This window comes from Zonotrichia leucophrys, chromosome 2 (genome assembly GCF_028769735.1).
Source record: "Zonotrichia leucophrys gambelii isolate GWCS_2022_RI chromosome 2, RI_Zleu_2.0, whole genome shotgun sequence".
NCBI classification, from domain to species: Eukaryota; Metazoa; Chordata; class Aves; order Passeriformes; family Passerellidae; genus Zonotrichia; species Zonotrichia leucophrys.
The window spans coordinates 11,371,506-11,395,346 of record NC_088171.1 but is presented as its reverse complement, the minus strand read 5'-3'; the positions used below and the strand labels follow the sequence as shown (position 1 = coordinate 11,395,346).

The 23,841-nt window shown below is 38.7% G+C and overlaps 1 protein-coding gene across 3 annotated transcripts in view; it reads left to right on the top strand.

The window, feature by feature from the left end:
* LARP4B (La ribonucleoprotein 4B) overlaps window positions 1–23,841 on the top strand; it is a 55,697-nt gene that overhangs the window by 8,559 nt on the left and 23,297 nt on the right. For all 3 annotated transcript variants that reach the window (XM_064703933.1, XM_064703931.1, XM_064703932.1), the window contains exons 2-4: window positions 9,608–9,742; window positions 21,963–22,110; window positions 22,323–22,484. In XM_064703933.1, coding sequence (XP_064560003.1) covers window positions 9,662–9,742; window positions 21,963–22,110; window positions 22,323–22,484 — 391 coding nt within the window. In that variant the 5' untranslated portion in view covers window positions 9,608–9,661. The remainder of the gene's footprint in view (window positions 1–9,607; window positions 9,743–21,962; window positions 22,111–22,322; window positions 22,485–23,841) is intronic.

Sequence of the window (23,841 nt, the reverse complement as noted above, 5' to 3'; positions counted from 1 at the left end):
CAATTCAATTTACTGTTTCTAATCAATTGCTCTTCTGCTTTCTGTGTGTATAGAAGTGTTGTGCAGTTTTTGACTCATGTCATTTTAGTGAAAACAAGCAACATGGATGGTGGTTGCTTTAGGTGAGGTTTTGTATTTGATGGTGCTAAAATTTAGAAACATACTTTTGTGATGCTTTCCATCACTTTTCCCCCATCATTTAACATTTGCCTGAAATGACAATTTCTGGATCAGTGAGCAGTATTTGATATTAAATATTGGTATTACATTAAAAGCCTGGAACAGTCTCCCAGCTAATTTGTTGGCATAAGGACCTCTGAAGTTAATGAAAAGCTTTGGCTTTCAGAGAAAATCCAATTGGCCTATCAAAGACCACCCTAAAAGATCTACAATTAATATTTCTGTAGAAATAATTTTTAGCAGTTAAATTTATGCATATTAGTAAAAATACCAAGACTTTTCTTAGTATTGCTTCAGCTGTGGTGTTTGCAGATGAGAATCCTACTGGACTGGACGCTGCAAGCATAGGCTGTTGCCTTGTAGGTGGATGGGAATCTTACAAGAAATCAATGTGAATAGTGCTTTGTATATAATATATGATGTCTATGCTCTGATGAGATTATTAAAATATATTAATTAAAGAAAAAATCCTGCTGAAGGAAGGAGCTTCCATCACATCCTGCAGTTTCTCTTAACCCATGTTAGGCATAAATATGAGGGGGTTTATTTACTTAATCATTATTTAGGCTGACTGGGTTTAGAAGATTATATGAAGAATTAGTTTGCCTCTATGGTTATACTTATTTAACAAATGTATTCCAAATGTAGTTTGGAAGCAGAGGCAGATATCAAGTGCTGTGCAGAGTGTGGGGTCCAACTGTAAGCTTGTCATTCAGTAGCTGCTTTAAAGCATTGTTTGCCCTGTATTTAGGCTTAATGAGTTTTCTGATTATTTCAGTGCAGAAGAGGCAGTGGCTTGCACTGGCCTGTCCTTTCACTCTTTAATTCAGTACAGGCAATATTCAGTCTGCTGGGGTTTCTGTTGTGAAGGTCCTGCAGATATGTTACTGTAGCCTTTACTTTCCTTTTTTGGTTTTGGGTGGTTTTGGGTGTTTTTATTGGTGATGCTTTGTAACAGCAGCAGCAGTGATGTGGAGCTCAGCTGTTGAGTTCCTCTGAGAGCTGGAGTTCTGCTCTGTGCTCCTCTGCTTTCCTGGAGCAGGACAGAAGGGTTGATGCCCCCAGGCATTCAGCTTGAGTCCTCTGTGCTCTGCTGCTGCTTTGGTGGCCACAGAAGTGAAGTGCGTGTGCAGGCACCTACTGTGTAGTTCTGTTTAACTGTAGAAGGGGGTGTTCAGATTTCTTCCAATTCTGGTGATGTTTTCTGTCCTGGAAAAGTAAAAAGTTGCACCAGAGCTGGGAGTCAGGCAGGAAGTATAATGCTTACAAATGTAAGGGAGGGCAAGTGATGGAGCATTTTAGTGAAAAATCATTATTCTTCAAGGTACTTAGCTAATCTGCTTGAGTAACAAATTCCTGATCTGTTTCCTGAGAAAGTTAAAAGACATTTTTATTCAATGTGAGATGTTTTCTGCTCTTTGTAGGCCTTGGTAATGAATGTAGAATGTGTAATTCTACGTTCAGCTTATCAAGAGAGGACAGGTTGTGGAGGACTATGATCATAATTAATTTATATTAAGTTAGCATTCCACTTTTCTGAATTCTTATGATTTGGTTGACCTGCTAACAATTTAATTTTGCCATTTGAGGGGTTTCTTAGAAAATGCACGAATCTGAGAGCTGAGAGATGAATTTTAATTAAGTGTGGTACTTTTGAAATCATAATCTGATAAATATCTTATCTGGCACGATAGTTATAATAGAAATTAAATATATATCTTTATGAATAACCTGCAGGGTGTGTGCAGTTAGTCCACTTACAGTGAGGAAAACAAGCTTGTGGCTTTGTGATGGATGTGCAACATGAAGCAACTCCTGCTAATTAATGAGTTGAGTTTCTTAATGTAATGTGCTTCAGCCTGCAGTCAGGAGAGTGCTGCTTCAGACTTGAAAACTGAGAACAAGCCATAAGCAAACTGAAAACTGCTCATGACACAATCACTCTTGTCTTCAAGGCACATGACATTCTTATAAGGCATAAAAATTTCTTCCTAGTGGCTTATTCCTGCTTGGTAGGCACTGCTAGTGTTCTTAAATGGTAAGATTTTTGTGAAGTTATACACCATTAAACATCTGGTTTATTGCATTACTGAGGAGGATGTGAGCCACAGGCTTCTTGGTCCATCTCTGGAGTGATGTTTGAGTGCACATCAGATAATAACTGCATGTGTAGTTTCTTGGTGTGCAGGAGGGCTGCAGAAATTCTGTGAGAGACCATTGAGTGGAGTGAAATTATTTCATTTTCATTACACACATATTTTAAATGCAGTGCATAAAAGACTAGATACAAAAAATATAATCACAATACAAAAAATATATACAAAAATTATAATAATAATTTTTTATTGGTGGAGGTCATCCTGTTATCTTCTGTGCACTGTTGACATCATCTTCTTGTTTGGGGTGCTGAGTAAGACTGTAACTTTACCCTCTTCCCATTTTTCTTGTTCTTCGCTGAAAGAGTTTTTCGTATGGCTCTGTACAGAGTCCTCATCATTCACCAGTATCAGGTTTCTTTGGTATTTTATCACCCTTGTTTAGTAACTTGCTGCTTGGCATCTTTTGGACAGCTAATTACTGTAATGATCTGGATTTCCAGACTTGCAGAGTAATCAGTTCTGATGTCTCTTCATGGCACAGGTTTCTATGTGAGTGGGAATGTTCAGTAAATGATGAGAGTTGTGAATTGCTTGGGAAGCCTCACACAGAAATGCTTTATAGATCTTTAAATTAAAAAATGCAGCATTCCTTTTAAACAGCAAGATTTACTATTGCAGGCTTTTTAAAATGAGAGACTACATTTTAAGGGATAATTGATAGAATTGCAGAACAATTTTGAGGCTGTCAACCTTATAAACAACAGAAGGGATTAAAAAAAAAACAGAGTTGTGAAGTAGGTGCAGCAGCAGCAGCTCTGAATGATTTGTGTTTTCTCTTGAAGGATGTTAAAAAGGTACAGCATTAAGGTTTAATTGTTCTTCTGACACTGCAGTTCTTGCTGTTGCCTTGTGCATTTTGAAGTGCCTTGAGTTTTCCAAGTGTTCTGTTGCAGGTTTGCCCCCAGTGCTTAGGTCCATGTTCCTCTTCAGGAACCCAGAAGTTGCATTATTCTGGAGAGTGCTGGGGCATAAGTAATTTCTTGGCAGGAAGGAAAACTGAAACAAATCCAATGGTACTTTTCTTGGGTTTTTTGAAATCTGACTTTGCAGCCACCATGCTGGCACGTACACTGGATGCTTGTATGTTTTGAAACCTTCATCTGACAGACTTGCATAGATCACTGGCTCTAAACACTAAGCTCCAGAGGTGAATTTTCAACTTTTTCCCCAACTGTTGAGCTAATCAGCAGTTAAACAAATTGAGGACCTTGTGATGATTTTTAGTAGTAGTGCATTCAAGACTTCTGTAGACACATGCTGTGACTAAATATTTATGTCGTGTCAGCTTTTTAATTGCTGTTGTGTAATAGAGATTTTACAACTGATGTAGGCACAGTGATGATTGCAGAGATGGCCACAAACAGATATGCTTTTAGTGCTGTTAGATTTCTTATTCACAGCTATATTATCTGCTGTGGTAATGGAACTTCTTCACAGTATATTTTATTTTAAATAATGCCATCCTTTGAAAGCTGGATTGCTTGTCACATCTGTTCTGTAAAGAAACTGATTCCTGCTTTGAAGGGAAAGATGGAAACCCCTGAGTTCTGTCACAAGTTTTCTCTGTGGGCATGATGCAGCTTGGATGATGTTACTCATCTACAGAATGGCAGCATGTGCCCCATGCAGCAGGATGATGGGTCAGTTCTCACAGCTGAGATGTTTTTTTGAAAGTATCCTCAAACAACCACCTGATGAAAATTGCAAGTTTGTATCAGTGCTTATGACACTAAGAGGGAAACTCTCAGCCTTTCAGGATTAGGGTTTTTCCAGTTTTTCTTGATGATGCTGTATAAGCTTAACCAAATATCCTGTATTTGAGTTGGCTCTGGGACTGAGAACATGATTAACTCGTGATATATATTACATATGCTTTGGCTACTCACAAAGCTGGTGAAGCTAATAAAGAAAAGTTAAACTTCATTTAAAGAGGAGCTAATGTATTAAAATTTTTGGGAAAGGCATCTCTTATTTCTCATATAGATGTCTTTAGCAGGTGCTAAAACTTTTCAGAGCTGAGGTCAGTGGTAGTGTGTGGTGCATGGTCAGAAAGAATGTTCTCTCTCACTGTAGAAAGAGGATTTCTGGCTTGCAGCTGGAAGTTTGTTATGAGGCTCAAGTTAAGCAGTGCACCTCTGTTTGGAAAACATTTTAAGCTTTCTCATGTTACTGAAGTGTATTCCTGTATTAGCCTTGTGAAAACTTAATCTGTGTTTAAAGTTTCTAAAATGTTTGCTAGGAAGAATTCTGCACAAAGCCAAACTCAAATCTATTTTTTGTTTGTACTTGCTGGAAGAGCAGTGAAAAGTTCTTTTATTCTAGTGAGCTTTTTTTGCTTTATGCTGTTGCTGTTTGCAGGGTGAAAGTTAGTTGTCAGCACTTGCATTTGTAAATCTCTTTTTAAGGGCTGATTACTCTGGGCTGAAAGTTGGCAGGCAAGATCTCGGCCCTAGAGCATTGTTTGGGGTTTTGCATGTTTTTAAATAACAGATCTATGTGACTGATTTGATTGAGGGAACACATGCTGCTACTCAGACTATAGTAACTCTAGACAGTGAAACAGAGTGCAGAAAAGAACACTTTGAATATGAATGAGAAAAATTAGAGATATCTACAGTGAAAGCAGGAGGATTGGGGGCTACACTCCAGGGAGGTTTTTAGGGAGGTCAGCAAGAGCAGTAGGGGTTTTGTTTGCTGTGTAACAATCAGGGAGATAGACGTCTTTTCCAAACTATTTGCAAGGTTGTGGTGCATGTGGATGCAGTGTTTATAAATACCTTCAGACAGTAGCACATTAACTCTGCCCATACTGAGATACCCAGACCTGCTCTAAATGCAGTGTAAAGGTTGGCTGGGTGTTGGCACCACACTGACACACACGTGTGGCTTCTGGATGAGAGCAGTCCCAGCTCTGCTTGGCTTGGCACCCAGGCAAGAGTCACCATGTGCTTGTGTGCACTTATCTGTGCAGGCATTCTGTGGGCCATTGCTGGTTTGTATCTTCTGAAGTTATGGAATTCTTATAACTAGATGGCTTTGAAAATACTTCACAGAGAAGAACCATGCTGTCAGCTTTAAAAAAACCAAAATGCTACAACTGCCAAAAAAAACCTCACAAAAACCTCAGACAAAAAAAAAAATTAAAAATCAACTTTCCCCCCCCCCCCCCCCCCCCGCCCCCAAACAAAGCCCGTATCTTTCTGTTTGCGAAGGTGGTTGTGGGTGTTGCAGAGTGAAACCAGGAGGCTGAAATACCCGTGTTGCTTGACCAGATGGTCTCAATCCCTCCTGAAAATATTCTTGTAACTCCTCAGGTTAACCACTCACCAGGTGTCCACAGGGACAGATCTGAACAAGTGAAGGGTGACTAATGAGAAAAGGACTAATAAAGCACTCTTGCCCTTGCTGTTGCAATTACTAGTTTTGCAGATGGAGCAGTGTATTACAGTTTTGGGGAAAGCAAACATGGTTGAATATTGTGCTGTTTCTAAAGAAAAATGTTTTTCCTGTATTTTAAACTTCTCTGTCTTGGCTATTTACAAAACAAGTTTGGACTACTTTTGATAGGTCTCAATAAAATCTGGGCAGTTTCTCTTGGGATAGATATTGTAGAAATAAGTACTTGAATGTCTGTAGTAGAGTCAAGAACAGAGTTATTCTCAAGTTGCTGAACTTGACTTATTACTCCATGATGGCCAGATGTCAAGCCAGAAGGATATAATGGTTTACTATATGCATTTGCAGAAATTGAAATCAGTGAAACACTGGCCTAGCTTGCCCAGAGAGGTGGTGGATGCACCATGCCTGGAAGCATTCAAGGTCAGGTTGGACAGGACTCTGAGCAATCTGATCTAGTTGAAGATGTCCCTGCTTCTTGCAGAGGAGTTGGACTAAATGACCTTCAAAAGGCCCCTTTCAACTAAAAAAACTGTTCTGTTATTCTGTGATGAAAAAATTGTCATTTGATTGTGATAGCTCAATGTTCTGCTGTAGGTACTGCTGTCTCTATCCCACAAGGGTTTCCAGCTTGCATTTTTCTCTTGAATGTCTCCTGCTTATTGCTGCAACATTTATTTATGCAAAGATACATTGAACTGCTGACTGGTAAACCGTATCTTTTAAAGTCATGGACAAATTCACTCTTCACTTGGATGATAATTTTTATTGCTGCATTAAAATGCTCTGTTTAACTTGTCATTAATTCAGCTGATAAACTCTTTCAAACAGTGAATATGTACCTGTGGTTTCTAGAATTGCCAGTTATTGATTGTGGTTTGTATAAATAAGCTTTTTTATGAAGAGATATATCAATAGTAATGAAAAACATGCTAAAACATATCATATGGAGAGCTTTTAACATTCCATGGTTTTTATTGGTTTTCTCTTTCCTGAAGTATCCCTGCCTTTTTCTACAGCCCTTGTATTCTCTGCCATGATAGTCATGGGAGTCTGCTGCCATGTGGGTTTTGTTCTCTAGGAGTCCAAAAGTGGCAGCTCTGCAGTAGGAAAGGTGGCATTAACTTTCCAGAACAGCCCTGCATGTGGAGTCCTTTTGAAGTATCTCACAACCACTGGGATTTTGCAGCTGAGCACTTGACATCCTGCAGACTTGTAGCAGTGGGGTGTATTAAGTGAAGAAAAGTTGCAACAGAAGCTCCCTCCTTCTGTGTTTGGGAACTTTCTGTATGGCTTGCTCATTTGCAGAAAGGCAAAGGCTGGTCATTGTTAAAATCATGGGATTTGGAAAGCAGGTTTTATCCTCTTCAAACAAATTACTTTATTGCTGTTGTTTGGAGTGCCATTTTGATACTTAGAGATCAAATTTCAACTTAAATATATGGGTTTCACATTGTAATTACTAAAAAGAATTTGTTTACAAGGTGAGTGGTATTAGGATGGTGTGTATCACAACAAATCCGTGTGTCTAATGAGAATATGATTATTAGTCTGAGTAAGCAAAGTTACCTATGGCTTCAATCTAGACTTGGCCTGGGATAAGCATCTTGCATAATCTCATCTAAGGGACTTCTGAAAAGCAGGAGGGTGATATGCTGCTCTAATTGCTGGTGGCTTACCCAAGGAATTTGGAGTTGCAGTGTGCACACTGCAGTTGTGTGATGTCAGGTTAGCTGACAACCTGTCTCTCCTCAGCTGCAATTAATGATTTAGCTGGGTATGTTGGCCAGTCAGCAAATGCTTTAAAGGACATATATGTAGTTGAACTTTACTTTTTGTTTGACAGATTCATATAATTGCAGCTGTTTCCCTTCCCTTCCTTCATCCATAGACTGACAAAGTTCTGGTGTTAACACAGTGTGCCAGAGGATGGAAGAGATTGCAGCATGGCTCTGGACAGGCTGATCCTAGAAGGGAATGGGAATATGTGAGATAAATAAGTGACAGAAGGATGTAAAGAGCTACCTTAACATGGATATGGGGATCAAAATGCTGAGTAGATACCACCATTGCTGAGTGAAACATGCTTGTCTTTCTCTAAAGTAGCCTTTAGCTTATGACTCTGGACTAAAGCTGTGCCCAAGGGTAGTATGAACAGCAGTGGAGGTTGCATACAGCGAATGTGAAATCACTAAGGAATCTTGAGTTCTTTTTAGAAAGAAAAATTAATCCAAAATTTGGAAAGGCTAAACACAATTTCTTTAAAAAACATGAACAGAAGTGTTCTCCAAGAGGCTTAAACACTTCATGCAGTGCTAAATGTCTACCTCTTCCCATGCATGGCTTTGAGCAACCCAGAGTCTGGCTATTTAGTACTGCTTTTGAAAAGTTACTTTCATCCTGGGGATGGTTTTTCGTTGTTTTATAAAATATAAACATCCTGAATGAATTCCAGACTTTGTTATGTAACTTGTGAGTATATTTGTGTGTAACACTGTGAGGGATAGTGTAATTTCTTAGTTCCATTTTAATGTGGTTTTTTGTCTGTGCCAGTTCTTCCTTAAGTAGTTTCTATTCCAGTGTGAGACACATAGTGTTAAGAAAAGAAACTTCTGAGAATATAACAATGACTTGTGTTTCTTTTGAAAACATACTTTTTGTGCTAACTTCACATCAATAGCATGAGGTATTAAGCAACTGTTCATGTAAGCTGAAATGTTCATCTTCTTGGGGATGTCAGTATATTTGTTTCCTCAGCTATATGTACAAATACCTTTTGCATAATCCTGTAATACAGGTGCTCAAATCAGTTTATAGCTGATCATAGTAATTTTCTTTGAAAATGTTGGAATATATTCAGTCAGTTGCATTTGATATTTGCTTTTGTCCATTTCAAAATACAGTGTAAAGGAGACTCATGGAAAGCCAAATGCTCTAGGACTGAAAGTCTTCTAACTCTAGCCTTGGCTACCTTTTAGGCTCAAGGTAGCCTAAAAGGGGCTTATGTCCCTAAAGAATGGAATATAACTGACATGTGCTACAAATCTTTACATTTTCATTTTAGGGAGATTGCATGTTTGGTGTCACCAGCTTGAAGACAATAAATCTTTCTCATGCATTGTTACAGATCCAGTACTGGAATTTCCTGTGAATAAAAAACTAAAAAAAAAATTTTACATCTTTTTAGAAAAGAAAAAATTAAAAAGCCTGTCTTTCACACCTCAATATTTACTTTGAGACTTCATGCTTTGAATTAGCTTTTATTGTTTGTTTGGCAACTTTTAAAAATAACAGCATTAAATAATAGCATCAAATTTCAAAGCAATGTCACTGTCAGACTTTCAACTCTACTGAGTTTTTAACTTGTTTAATCAAATAAAATAAGATTTTGGGATGATAGAGCAGAAGAACTGGTTGAGCATTATTAGTCTAGCAGAACTGTTGTAACATGTTTCTTAAATCTTGCAAAGATAAAATGACCATAAAAGTAGTTATGGAAGAAGGGTTGGTTTGTGACTAAATGCTTCTTAGTGAGTGGAGTCTGCAGGTGGTGTGAAGAAGTCATGGTTTGAAATGCAGCCTGAATAAGTCAGGTGAGAATCAAGAGAAACTTTCCCAATGGAATTTCCCTGCCCAGTGCTGGGGCAAGTGTTCATCTGTAATCCCAAGGCAGCCAGTGACTGGGAGCTGAGTGTGTCTGCAAGGTGGCTTTATCCTCATTTTATGTTTTCTCTGGATGCATAATCCCAGCTGAATTGTGTGGAAGTTCTTTGGGCCTTTGCTCTGAGTCAGGGCGGCGTGTCTGGAGTGGCTGTGGTTCTCAGGAATTTCAACAACCACTTACAGAATCTTTTGTCTTCTTATTTCTGCAGCTTACAAAGGTGACCAGTAAAGTTCTCTCTGAGCAGCCAAAAAGCAGACAGCTCATGACTTCTGATCAGGACACTAAAGTTGTGGCTGAACCGCAGGTGCAGCAAGTACAAGAAGTTAAGGACGGTTCTCATCTAGTAAGTATTCTAATTGCATGTTCCCCTGGTGTGCTGTAGGAAACATTGTGTTTTCATCATGTCTCAATCAAAATTGTAGGTCAGAACATTTTAGAAGACAGTTGGCTGACAGAAAGCATTGAAACATTAAACAGCCAGAACAGAGCTGTTGGAGGTGGTTAATTCTCCATACTGACTAGAAACTCAACTTAGCTTGGCTTCAGCCCTTTTTAAGGGGGGATTTACATAAACTGCAAGATAGGACAGTTTGCAGTCATTTAGGGTACAGGGGGTTTTAGGCTATGCAGGAATTGTATCACTAATCTTGAATTAAGTTCTTGGTCACACTTTGCCATGTGAGGACAATGCAGGGAATGCACTTTGTGTGTACATGTAATTGAAAAAAGCACAAAGCCATAGAAGCAGGAGCTGGCAGTCTGTAACAGGAATTTTGCTCGGTCAGTTGTGCCAAGTGGCACGTGCTGCTGTTGCTGTGCTGCTGTGCAGGATCCAGTCAGTGGCTGTATGGGATGCTTGTGCATGCATGTTGTAGTAAATGCTGCATATGTCTTCAAGAAGACTGAAGACTTGATTGTTATTTAAATATGTTCGAATTTTTGCTTTTGTTAACTGTATATTGGGAGCAATGTTTCCTCTTGGGACATGTTAAAGGGTTTGGTTTCACTGTATGTTCTGCCAGGAGTTTCACTTGTGCCATGCTGAGGAGCAGATAGTTCCTGCTTCCAGCTTAGCTTGGAGCAAGCACTAGGGAGCGTTCTGAAAAACTCATGCTTTGCTTTTCTGAGAAAGCTGGTGCACTTTTTGTTTGTTCCTCTTCCCCCTTTTTTTTTCCTGAGTTCTCTGTTTTACATTTCTTAGATGTGAATTTTTACTTGTTTGACAGTAGAGGAAAAAATTCAACCTGTTTTTCTGCCATACTTCCGGAAGTTGAACTTTTGAGATGTGCTGGGGGTTTTTTTGGGTTTTTTTGGTGTTTGTTTGTTTGTTTTTCTGTACCCAGAGTATTAGTACAAATAAACTTGAGTAAGAGTGGCTTGAAGATTTTCTTGAAGAGCTAGAAGCTGTTGGTGCATTAGCATTAAAGGCAATTTATTGTCTTCATATGGGTACTGGTTCTTTGACATACTAGAGTTTTTATTTAAAAAAAAAAGTATTTAAATCTTAATTCCTGTTCTTCCCTACTTAATTGGAGAAAAAGAGCATAACCATTTATTTATATTTCAGGAGACCTTACTGTTCTTTTCATGAGAAGAGAAAGCTGATGTCAGTTTAGGTGTCTTGGAATGTACCCATAATGCTATAATGGTACATTTCAGATAACATGTTCTATTGTGATTAAAGCTTTTCTTTGGGTGAATATTTTATCTGAAAAAGATGAGACCTCTAGCTTATTAGGTTTTAAGTTATACTAATATGATACTCTTATGTGTACAACATCAGAAGGTCATTCTGATATGAGCATAATTACCAATATATTTTGTTAACAGTGGTGCTTTCAAAATGGTCCCTTCTGTAATGCCATGCTTACATGAGTTGATTTTTGTCAGCTCTTCAGGACTTCACTTGCAAGTTCTGTGAACAAGATTATAATTGGAGAAAACTTCACAGAGTGCAGAAAAGAGTTAGCAAACTAAGATCATTAAAACACTTCCATCTTTCCATAAATGTGATAGGAAGGAGAAAAAACTTCTGGAATCCTGGCTCTATTGCCTTTAGCAAGTACATACTTCAGGTCAGGTGAAAAGACCTGCTGTTTCTTGTGTTTAATTATTTTGAGATCAGAGTGCTAGACTGCAAAAAAATGTAGGTGCATGTTTGTGCTGATCATTATTTCAGTGTGCATTTGGTATGGGGCCGTACTGCCCTGGCACCTAGTGAGCTTTCTGGGAGTCTGTTTTTAATAGACTTGTAAGAGATGTGCTGAATTGCATTCCCAGCTGTTTTGGCTGTGCCGTTCCACTGGGATATCTTGATACACCTTGTCCAAATGTTTTTGTTCAGGAAGAAAGTTAATTCAATGGGAAATCTTGATACATTTCTGTAGGTCTTGTAAAAATAGGTATTAGGCTAGTTCTTCATCAGAAGTGGTTATATAACAAGTATTTTTTTGTTTTCTCTTTGAACAATAACTAAATTTTTCTAATTATGAGCTTGGTCATTCTGTTATTTGGCAGGAACAGAATTGAAGACGTTTTACTGTGAGTACTGTTGAATTGGTAATCAATAGTGACTAAATTAAAATGAAGATTTTGATATTTTGAGGGAATCCTTCAGAAGTCACTTTTCAGGGTTGCTGATTAAAGATACACAGGTCACCTTTTCACTAACATGTATCAAAGTCTTAACCTCAGAGTGAGTGAGACAATCTTTTCTTCTGCATTGAAGTAACTATGAGACTATGCTGTTTAAAGCATAATCTAGGTCAATCACAATGTTGTATGGTTCTAGTCTAGTTGGTTCATTTCCAACACAACCAATCATTTTGGCTGATTCTAGTGATATTTAACAGCAGAATTTTGAGCACAGGTTGTTTGAAGGAAATTGGCATTTTGAGGATCTTCATGGATTTCTTGTCAATAGTAACTTAGACTTACATACTGGAGGTCCATAGCTTAGAGGATACTAGCAGATTCTTAACTTTGATGGTTTTCTTAGCTTTGGTAGTTAAATGTGCTGTTTTTTCAACTTCTTTAACCTAGAGGTAGGTTTTGTCACTTCAGGTGACATCTGCCAATGGACTGTTTGTATCCTGATTTGACAATTAGTCTTTCTGAGAGAGCCCTTGTTAGGCTGGACCCAGGAGATTCAGCTTTTAAGAAGCAGTTCACTCCATTTTAACTCACTTCTGTGCTTCCTTTTCAATAGTAACTCTTTGCTGCTAGAAATTAGGTTACTCTGAGGGAAGAGGCCAAGGTGCAAATCCCATGGTGGAGGTAGTTTGTATGTCCTGTCTCTGCCAAATTAAGATTTAACTGACTTTTAGTGTTAAAAGCATGCACAAGTCTTTTTCCTTGCTTATTGAGCCTAAACTCTTCCTCTGCCATTCTAACATTTGAATGTGTGGCCTCTCAGAGCACTTTCCAAGGTCCAAAGAATTTTCTTTCCTTGATTAGTCAAATTGAAGACCTGATCTGGAAATTTGAAAATATCTTTAAAAGGGATTCCTGTAACCAAGTTCTGCACAGTGGGGCCATTTAAACTTGCCATCTGATTGCAATATTAGCATCACCCATTCTTTCCCTAGCTGAATAATTACCAGGTGCTGCCATGGGTTTCTGTTAATGGGAATTCTAATCTGTGTGGTACACTGATTTTTTTCAATCCTTATAGGTACTGTAAAAAAAAGTTCAATCCTACTGTTGTTCAAAGCAGGGGGGAAATATCTAGAGCTTCCTGAAAGATGGCACTTAATTGTAATTTTAAGTATGTTAAAAAAATGTTTTTCTTAGGAAGGATATGAAAGGATGTCTCAGGCTTATTGCTGCTGGATTATGTTGTTCAAAAATCCTTTTGCAGCCCATTCAAGAATAAGCCTCAAAATGAAAAGGAACTGAGGAAATCAAGTTTAGTAGTTTAATACAGGACCATGTGCTCAGTGAAAATTCAGTATACCAGATAATCCTCAGATCATTGGACAAATCACAGTTTTACATGCAATATGTGCCAATTTAATGTTAAGCAGCAGTTTGTATAATGAGTAGGTGGTATTCAAGAGATCATGACTAGCTTTAAACAAGAAATGGGAGAATTAGACTTTAAACTGGACGTGTACAGTATCAGCATCATGAAGGATCAATACTGGTTGGTGTTTGCTCTTTCTGTCATGGTATTCTAGATTTAGGCCATAAGAAAAGTGAATAAGGCCATAGGAATAGTTTTATATATGTAGATGACATTTAATGCTCATGTTTGATTATTTCAGAGTGTAGAATGTGTACTTAAACTCTTAGCAGTCCATTAACCATGGTCTGTTGGAAAGTCAGGCAGCTTGATCAGCTGTTTCAGAAGCCTGCAGTGGTGTCACTGCAACATCTGCTGTGAGGCTGCTCCTCTGTGTCCCTTGGCTGGCGATGGGCATGGCATCAGGTGTGGCCTGGGAGTGCAGCATAATCACTGTTTCTTCAGAACTTGTTACAGTTGCATGGCTTTGTTATAGAGAAAGAATAAAGGAAGTTAGTTAGATTTTGGTAGGTTGTAAGGATTGTTTTGGCTTGTGTTATTCTAACTTTGAATCTAGATTGTTTTTAAATTTGGGCCTATAAGGCTGTATCTGGGATAAACCCTTACTCCTTGGCAAGGAATAAGTATGTTGAGAAATGAAAGAGGGTAAGTATACTCTAGTTAATAAGCATGTTGAGTTCTTGCCTTCTGTGTAGGTGTGTACAGGACATAGGACAAAATACCTATTAAAAAAAGTAATTGTTCAGGTTATGAGAGTGCTGCTTCAGAGCACTTTTGTTTCATGCAGTCAGAAAACCTGTTTAGGCTTTGAGTACATGAGCAATATACCAGAGCTAAAATATGCATGAATAAAGGGAAAAAACCCAAAACAAAATAACAAAATTTACTCCCCAGAGGAGCTGGGCTCTGAAGTAGCAGAGCATGAACTCTGTTAAGTGCTTTTCAAGTTGGTGGCAGTGTTAAGCTCAGCCAGAAGGTGCCTCGAGTGATGTAGCGTAACAGGAGTGGCATTTTCTGCTTAAATTCATGTTGCCTTTTTTCTTTAAAGTTGTAATCCCACACTAAATAGTATTGAGAAATTTGACTTAATGAATGTGCACTGTAGCTGCTTTAAAATAGAAATTATCCCTGGAACCCTAAGATAAAAACAAAGGAACAAGTACAAAATGTGCTCTTACACATCAGAAGGGTATGGGAAAACTGGAATAAGTTTCTGCTTGCCTGAACTGCTTCACCCCTTTTCTTTCCATTAGTTGATAGGAGAAGTGGTTGTTAAGGCACTGGAAAAGTGGACTTTGCCCTGCTCTATCTCTTAAAGACACTTAGCTCCTCTCTAGAAAGCACGAGTTAGAGTAAAGGCTAAATCACAAAGGGAAAAATCTTTCTATTTGTTTATCTGATAAGGGAGTTTTCTGAATAGTTGTGAATTTTTTTAAGTATTACTGTGACTTTAAGCTGACATTAAAAACAGTTAAATTGTTTGCTCATGGCATTTCTTCAAAAAAACTATTATAAGTAACTCCCTCCCCCTTTGCCTGTCCTCGGTTCCAGGGAATGCTAAAGAGAGGAGTGACTTGGCATAGTTTTCAGTCTGGATCCAGGCATGTTGAATAACTTTGTCCCAGGGGAGAATTGAAAAAAATGCAGCAGATGGCAGCAATGATGCATCAGACTTCCTATCCTTAGGAACAGTGTAGCTGCAGGCACTTGGAGTCTTCCTGGGTCGGCTAGGGGGCGGGGGGAGGGTAGTTTTCCTATGATCTTACTTTACAATTTCAAAGCAGACTTGCTGAAGAGGGGATGTAATTTTTTATCTGTTCAGCAGTCTTCTATGGTGAGAGTTAGTGGAATATTAGTTACCATAAGGTGCACAACCAGTGGAAAAATAGCACTGAGTTAAGTGTTTGTCTGAAAGAACATTTGAAATAAGAGTTTAAGGGTCTGCCTTGTCTTACTCTCTTACTGATTTTCAGTATCTTTCAAGTAACAGAGTAGGGTGGTGCTGTAGTTGTGCACTCTGTAAGCTCTCTGAAGTATGGAGTCCAAATCTGAAATAATAGCAATGCATTTGAGAGAAGGTCTAAGTGATGTGAGGTAATGGAAAGGCAAAGAAGAACAAATCTTTTTAGGGCAGAAAAAGATTGCTGAGTGTTTTCAGCTTTTTTATTGGGCTTTTATATTTGAAGAAACAGAACCACTTTTTATTAGCAGCTACAAGAACTTACAGTAGTAGAAGTATTTCAATATGTAAATACATGTGTATAAAAAAGGTTTAGTTGTTATGAGATCAGGAGGAGTCTGTATATGTACAACAATGAAAACTACTGAGGACAGACTTTTGGAAGGAATAGCATTCAGACAAATTACTTTTTAAATATTTCTGAGTTTTTAGTAAAAGGGTACACAGTTTTTTTTTCTGAGCATTAAGTATAATTAATCCTGTCACAGTACCATGAGGTGGGTAAATGATCTTGCGGCCCCCTTCAGTGCTATAAGTCACTGAGGAATTATGTATTCTTTTTTTTTCATGCAGATAACAAATTAAAAAAATAGGCTTGGAACAGAATTGGCTTCTGATAACGTACAATGACTGCTCAATGGAATACATGAGGTCTTATCTATCTTTAGCCTGTTTTTCCTAAAGAAGTAATTGTGGTGTAGGTTCAGCTCTGGGGGAAGGGAGGAGAAGGAGAAAATGTCCAAGAAGTGTTTGATCTACATGTCAGATTTAAATATGTCAAGCTGGAATGCATTTTTCCTTGTATAGAAGGTGGGAGTTGTAGTAAATATGAAAACAAGTAGTTTCTGGCACATATGGGCATTGTGAAAGATGTCATTTAAATATTTTAACTATTTGGATGAACAAAACTTTTTAGGAAAGAATAGAAGTTCATAAGACTCAGCAATACTCCTAAACAGACTGTAATCTCATTAGAAGGAGTATTTGGCTTGAATATTACAGTGTATATGATGAAATACTGAAACATTGCTCAGCAACTGGGATTTGGACTTTGAGTGGCAATGACATATGAACCCCTGCATGGTTTTCAAGTGTGCTATTTTTGGCAGTTGGGTGTTGGCTTGTCTCCTCAGTAGCCATAGAAAGTTAGTGTAAAGAGGAAGGTGATTTGCAATGAGAAGACCCTCTGACACTACTTATTAAACATGGGCTGCTGCTTCAGTAAAGAATTGAGTAACAGCACGAGTGAGGAGAAAACCAGCTTGTTACAAAAATCTGTGGAAGAGGAAGCACCAAAGTCAAGGATAAGTAAAACTTTATCTTCAATTTTTGGAACTGTGGAAAGCCAGGATCTGCATACAGTGGGAAGGACAGTTAACGGGGCAGCTGTGACAGTCGGCACTGAACGTGTTTGTGGTGATGATTGCTCAGTGTCGGATTCTAAATCTGGTTTTTGGGGTAGAAAAGGAAAATATTTGTCATATAACAGCATGGAGAATACTCCCCATGCCAGCCCTAGGAGGACGTATGGCAGACCTTTTAGCTTCTTTAATTCCTTTAGTCACCTCTTGAAAGTCTCTGGTACATATGGAAATCTGCAGAGAAGTGAAGAAAAGAAAGATAAGATTATTAAAAAAAGAGCACCTAAAAAACTTAATAGTAATGGTCAGTATGTGAACAATATAGAAGATAATAATAGCAGTATTACTAATGAAAATGTACCTTCACAAGAGCATTGCTTGTTTGATCATATTTCTAATTCTCATGTAGCAGATATTGTAGACAAAGGCTTACAGAGTGAAATTTCCTTAAATAGAAATTCTCTGGAGGATTATGCAGTTACATGTGACCATTCAAGGCAAAATGAAACAAGAGTAAATGTTGAAGACAGCAAGAGTGACAGTTTACAGAAAGTTTTGAGCTTATATAGAGAGATGTCTCCAACATTTTCCTGTCTTGATGTAGACAACAGTCAAAATGTGAAAGACAAGGAGTTTTACAGCATTTGTGTTGTAGATGCAGAAGATCTGAAAGGGGATGAAGAGGTGCCAGCTACTGTGCATGGAGAGACTGCAGCAGCCATAGATAACTCAGCTGTTACTGATGAAGGAATGTGCACCATGGCACGACCTCTAGACAGAGGGAAGGAATTTCCAATGCAACAATTGGCACAAGTGGAAGCTAAGTTTAATTCACAGAAAGAACTGTTTGAGTATAAAAAAGAGGATAGATCAAACATGGAGAAAAAGGATACAAAGGAATATTGTAGCCTAGACATCCAGTGTTCTTTTGATCACTTACTGACTGACAGGTGTCAGGTGCAGAGGTTAAATACTGATAGTATAGTAACAGATGTCTTAAAAGCAAAAGTGCCTGGTGAAATCATCCCTGAGAATCAGCAAGAGGAGGTATGTACCATGGGTAGTGCTGCCAGTTGGAATGAATCACTGCATACTGCTTGTGATTCTGTAAAGCCTGTGGATGCTGCTGGAGAGGACCAATACAGCCCTCACTCAGAAAAGGTGAAGAACAGTGATCATATTTCCAATGTGTTATTAAACTCTGGAGTATCTAATTCAGGAAAAACTGAGGGAAGTAATCATTCTGATGTTGTGCCACTTGTTGTACCACTAACTAGGCATCCTTCAAGTGTTGTAGAGCAAATAAATACTGAACAGGTGGTAGACAACATAGGGGGTAACTTTAAATTATCATTGGAGCTACATGAAATGGACAATGTAGAAAAACTTGATGAAGAGGTCTGCTTTCTAGAGCCAGAAAGTGAAGTGAACTCAAATGTGGAAAAAAAAATACTTGAAAGAACATATGGTAATAGCCAAACATTTTCACCAGACTCTAGTGAACATCACAGCACTTTTGAAGAATCCTTAAAAGAGGGAGAGACGTGCACTGGTACAGTTTTGCATAGCTGTGAAGCTTTGAACATGACTGAAACACAGCTAAACTTGGAAGGTTCTGATTTTCAAACTCACAGTAAGGGTTGTGCTGAAATCCGGGCATCACCTGAAGCTGCAATCCACATTGGCATGGAGGAGGAGATCTGTGTGAGTGCCACTGAACTAAAAGGTGACTTTCTTGAGGAAGCTGGTAACTTGAGCAGAACTAGATCAGGGATAAGTGATGGCACTGTGACATCTCATGCACATAATCCAAGCACAGATGAAATGTTCCTAAAGGAAAACACCCTAGAGTGTCAGGTTTCACAAGAATTAGTAGAGAATAAAGTATGCAAATATTCAAATTCAGATAACAAAACCGGTCTCTCTTCTGTGTCTGTGGAATGTGAGCATATGAATAAAATAGATATGAACAGCAGACAAGATGAGCAACAGGATGTGTGTTCCTTCCACACAGTGGAAAATCAATGGAGTGCAGAGACTGAGTCAGCCAAAACAGCTGGGCATGTAGTAAAAGCTGTAAAACAGACGAAATTTGAAGGTCAGCTAAATGAGTCCATTGATAACAGGGTAGAAAATGTAAAACAGAGTCTGGATGCTAACATTGCTGATTGTGATAAAGGCATCTTCAGTTGCAGTGAAGGCGTGACTGACAGTCAGAATGCTCCCTCTGACTCCTCTGCACCTGCAGTCACGGACAGCTGTATGGACAGCAGTGTAAAATTAAAAGATGCCACAAAAAATCTGGAAGATGCCACTAAACTCTTAAACATAGACCATAACTTTTTACCTGTATTGTGTCAAAATGCATGTTCTCATGAGCATGACAAACCAGCAGAAGAGCCTGAGTTGTGTCACTGTGCCAGTCCAGAGCCAGAAGTTGAGAACACTCAAGTTTCTGTTGTGCCTTTTACAGAGGATAGATCAGAAACTTGTGAAAAAAGTATGTGTGATGTAAATGAATGTAATTTCCAGGATGGTGAAGTAAACCAGTATGTCAGCATCCACGCAAAGGAGAACCTCAATGGTTTTGGTTTATCAGCTAAGAATCTAGAACCTTTTACCAGGGGGAATTTGAAGCAGTTGCAAGCCAAGACTACTGAACTGAAAAACACCAGTTACATATTAAATACTCAGATGAATGACTTGACCACAAGCTGGGAACAGATGCAGCCAGATCACAAGATTTTCTCAAACAAAGAGTTCGGAGTTTGTGTTGACCCAAAGCAGGTAGACAAATATGCTGCTACTCCTTCCTATGAAATAGCCAGTGCCTCTCCTGGTGCAGCAGGATTTCAGCAAAGCAGAGAGCAGTGTGTGTTAGGTCTGATGGAAGATGGATCAAGTGAGCAGAAGCAGTCCTGTGACCTGGACAGACAAAATCCCCACGTTGAAATGTGGCCACATTTCATCAATCTTCAGACTGGCAATGCTGATTGGACAAATCAGCTGCTTTCTGACACGGTTCCTTCTGGTAATGGTGAATATCTAGTGGGCTTTTTATGGAATAATGCAGCTTCTAATGATACCATGAAGAATGATAGACTGTGTATAGTTAATGAAAACTTCCAGAATGAACCTGAAAATTTACCAGGTGCTTCATATGCAGTGGAAACATACCCATATCAGCTGCTAGCGCCGGAATGTGCTGGTACGTGGGGATGGCACAGTAAAGATGAACTTGTAAGTATTCTGCAGAAGTGGTTTGCTCTTAAAGCTTAGAGGTGAAGCTAGAAGTTTGACTAAGCCAAGTCAGACTGTGGTTTCATTAGTTAAATAGATGTTGTTTTGTCCTGAACCTGATGACTCCCTTTCCTTTGAAAAGCTGAATGCTTTTCTGTACAGAATGCAGAAGTAAAAAATTTTGTTGAATATTTTTCCTGTTTAATTTGTGTGAAAATTCAGTCATTGGCGAAGTAACTTGATTGCAGGTTCTCAGTTTTAACTGAACTTAAGATAAACAGTGTGCAGAAAGGAAGCTTGCTACAAACCATTCTTAATGCTCTTTAGTTTTGTATAGGAAGAAATGTGTTGTGGATTTCCTGAAGTTCTTGTTTGGTAGCAATTAGGAAATTTTTCCTCACTCCTGGAGGTGAGTAGTGCTGTAGAGAGGAGTGGCTGCAGGAGAAGTAAGAGGAAAGAGCTAGGCTGGATCTTGGCTAGCTGGGCTAGCAAACAAACAAAGCTGTCTGGACACAATCCTGAGCTGCTCTGTGGGCCCTGCTCAGGCGGGGAGGTTGGGCTGGATGACCTCCAGTGGTCCCCTCCAAGGATGACCTCCAGTGGTCCCCTCCAATCTTACCCACTCTGCAGAGTCAACCTGGAGCAGCTGCTGCTCCTTTTCCTTCCCTGCTGAGCTTCCCTGAAGTTGTTTCCCTGCTGCTGTGTTGGAACAGCTGCTCTGACCTTGCCCAGCACTCGCAGTGTGGGCAGTGGATTGTGCTCAAGGCTGTTTGCTCTCTCCTGGGGGAACTTCTTATATTAAAAATGGAAACTGATGGATCTTGCTGTCATCTTTGAATCTTACTATGCAAGTAGTTATGTCAAACGCTTCCACTTTTTGTAAGTCTTCTCTGTCATTCAGGAGATGTATTTAAGGAAAATTTTTAAAGTTATTTTCTGGATATATTCTCTATGCACTGTGATAATAAGTATTTGAATGTGTGTGTTTAAGAAGATTTAAAGTTTTGTGGGGTTTTGGAGTACCTGCCTTGAAACGCTGTAATGTTCCTAGCATCTGTAAATTTAGAAAGCAAATTTTTAATAAACTTTTTTATTGTGTCGTATCATGAGCAATATTCTTTCCCAGTGTAATTACATTAAAACACTCAACATATATTTTGTGTGGAATAAGTCCAATGCATTTTGCTCAAACATAAGCAAAATAAGTCTCATGTTACTCTAAAGTATTGTAGTAGATGTTTGCACTGCAGAGAGCCATCTTTCTTAAGCACAGATGTGACCATTTATATGGTGGTTGTATATAACCATATGTAATCATTAAATGTGTCCATTTCCAATCCAGGTTAAAAGAGATTATCTTGACATGATTTATCTAGATATGGTTATTCATTCTTTTTGTCCTAACGCTCTGTTCCTCCTCTAAATGTGGTAACAGAAGTTGTCATGCACATCTTATTGTTTTCAATTTTCCATGTTTCATTAAAACTGTTACACATTTATATAATTTCAGAAAAATCCCTATACTTTTGTATTTTCTTGATTTTTTTCAAGTATTATTTTGCAGATACAATAGATACAGATCTAACATCTGTTAGATTGATCTGCAGATAAAAGTGTAACATATGATTAGCAATATAATCAACATCAAGAAGACATGTATATTAGAGAACTGCCTGAAGTCTAGGTCAAGTACAGGCTGAGTTAGTCTGTCAAAGGCAAAGAATGAAATGTTTGTTGTCATTTGCTCTGCTTGGATAACCTTTTCTGGTGGCTTTAATCAAGGAAATGAATACTGTGCACCACAGTTCAGTTGTGTACCTGAAAGGATTATGGGAACTCAGTTAATATATTCAGGTGTGAAAAAACATGAGTAAAATCTTGAGTTGTATGTCTGATACTGTTGTTTGAAACGGAATGTGTCTGTGCACCAGATGCCTGCTGTGCATCCCTGAAATGCATAATCCATTTCTTTTTGCAGGAGTCAACCAAGGTTTCTGAGTTAAACCCCAATGCAAAGGTGTGGGGAAATCATATGTTACACTTGGAAGCAAGTGGTGCCACTGATGGTAGTGTGAGCAAAACGTGGGAAGAAATACCTGACCAGCCTCCAGATTCCTGTAAAGAAGGTATGAGCAAGAGTTTCTGCCTGTTGCTGGAGCAGAAGTTAAAATTTGGTGCAGCACTGTCTCAATTCTAATTTTCTGGTAAAAAACGTAAAGCATGTATGTAAACACTTTTATTTCAGATGTAGTTTTAACTGTTGTTTAAATGCCATAGTAAGTGGCATTAGTGTGATTAGAAGGAGCACTCCTGAGCATGTTGGTGGTGTGTGCTGCAGGACTGGATGCCAATGGCGATGGTGACAAGCAGCATCAGAGCGCGGTGCTGACGGAGCTGCCGGAGCCGAGCGCGGCCGTGCCGGGCTCGGAGCAGGCGGACATGAACCCTTTGGCTCTTGATCATTCCGAGTATGAGTCTATGCACGAAACCACCCAGACAGGTGAGAGAAACCTAGGGTGTGCTTGGACCTAGCTTAAAAACAAACTGAACTTGTGTTTTGAGTTAAACAGTGAGCATCTGAAAAACAAAAAAAGCTACGAGCTGTACCGGTTTTCTCGTTCAATGGATGCATTCTTTAAACAGGCCCTAGGAATTCCTGTCTGTTATACAGTCAAACTTGGACATGTTTAGAGACCAGTTTTCTCCTGGTTTAAGTCTTACAAGATTCTGCCCAGAATCAAACAAATGCATGTTTCTAGTTGGGTCAGGTCCTGAGGTGAGGTTGACATACAGTTTGTCTCAAGTAGTAATGTTAATGCAGGGAAAGACCCGTTTTGTACTTGAAATAGAAGCAACATTATAGTATTAAGTTCTTCACATTCTTATTTAATCAACCTCCAGAATTTCTCTTCAGTGCAACTGTTAAGAAGCTATAGTCTATACCAGATGGTATGTTTTAAGAAGCTTCTGGAAACTAGCATAGAGATTCACCATGCTTATATTTTATGGAATGGGACAGAAGGTCTGCAGGATGCATGTAGGATTACTACTTGAACTGAGATGAGGGATGGGAAGTAGAGGAAAATGTGCTGGGTGTTTCTTGAGATTCACAACAGGTCTGTTCATTATGCTTAGCTGATTTAGTATTTAAAATTACCAGTACAGCAGCCGTAATAGCTGCAAATCAAGGCAACTGAAATCAGAAAATCAGACATCATTGTGGTATCATCTTTGCTTATATTTGAAAACTGAAAGTTCTCATTGAGTCTTGTACTTAAGGGTAATATTGGGGAATATTAAATAGTAACTAGCTGGCAGATAGGAAATTGTATTAATGGTGCCTCACACTCTAGAAGGGAACAGCATTCTTCAGATTATTGCTGGAACTTGTCCGTGTGTCCTTTATGTGCCCAAAGGAGTTAACTTTTAACACAAGTTCGATGGTGTTGTAAAGAGCTGAGCAGCAGGTTGGGTCTGTTCTATTTGATGAGTAGTGGCACATTCACAAGTCTGAAATCTGATCTTTCATTTTTTTTAGTAATTATTTTAGAAATGCATATAAAAGGAAATATAGTTGGAACGTGATACATGTATTTCTCAAGTGTTGGTGTTCTCTTCGTCAGAGGAGAACATGTGGAGGACACCATGGTGGGAGAAAATTAGAAGTTGCTTTAGGAGGAAGAAAGCCCAAGGAGAGCTGAATAAAAGGATGAAAGTTAGTGAAGGGAAGGGTATAGAGGACAGTAGTGAAATGCTTCTAAAAAGCCAATTTCCATTTACACACATACATATGAACATGAGTAATGTCCTACTAAATGTTGTACAAATCTCTAAAGCCCACACAAAACTTATACTCT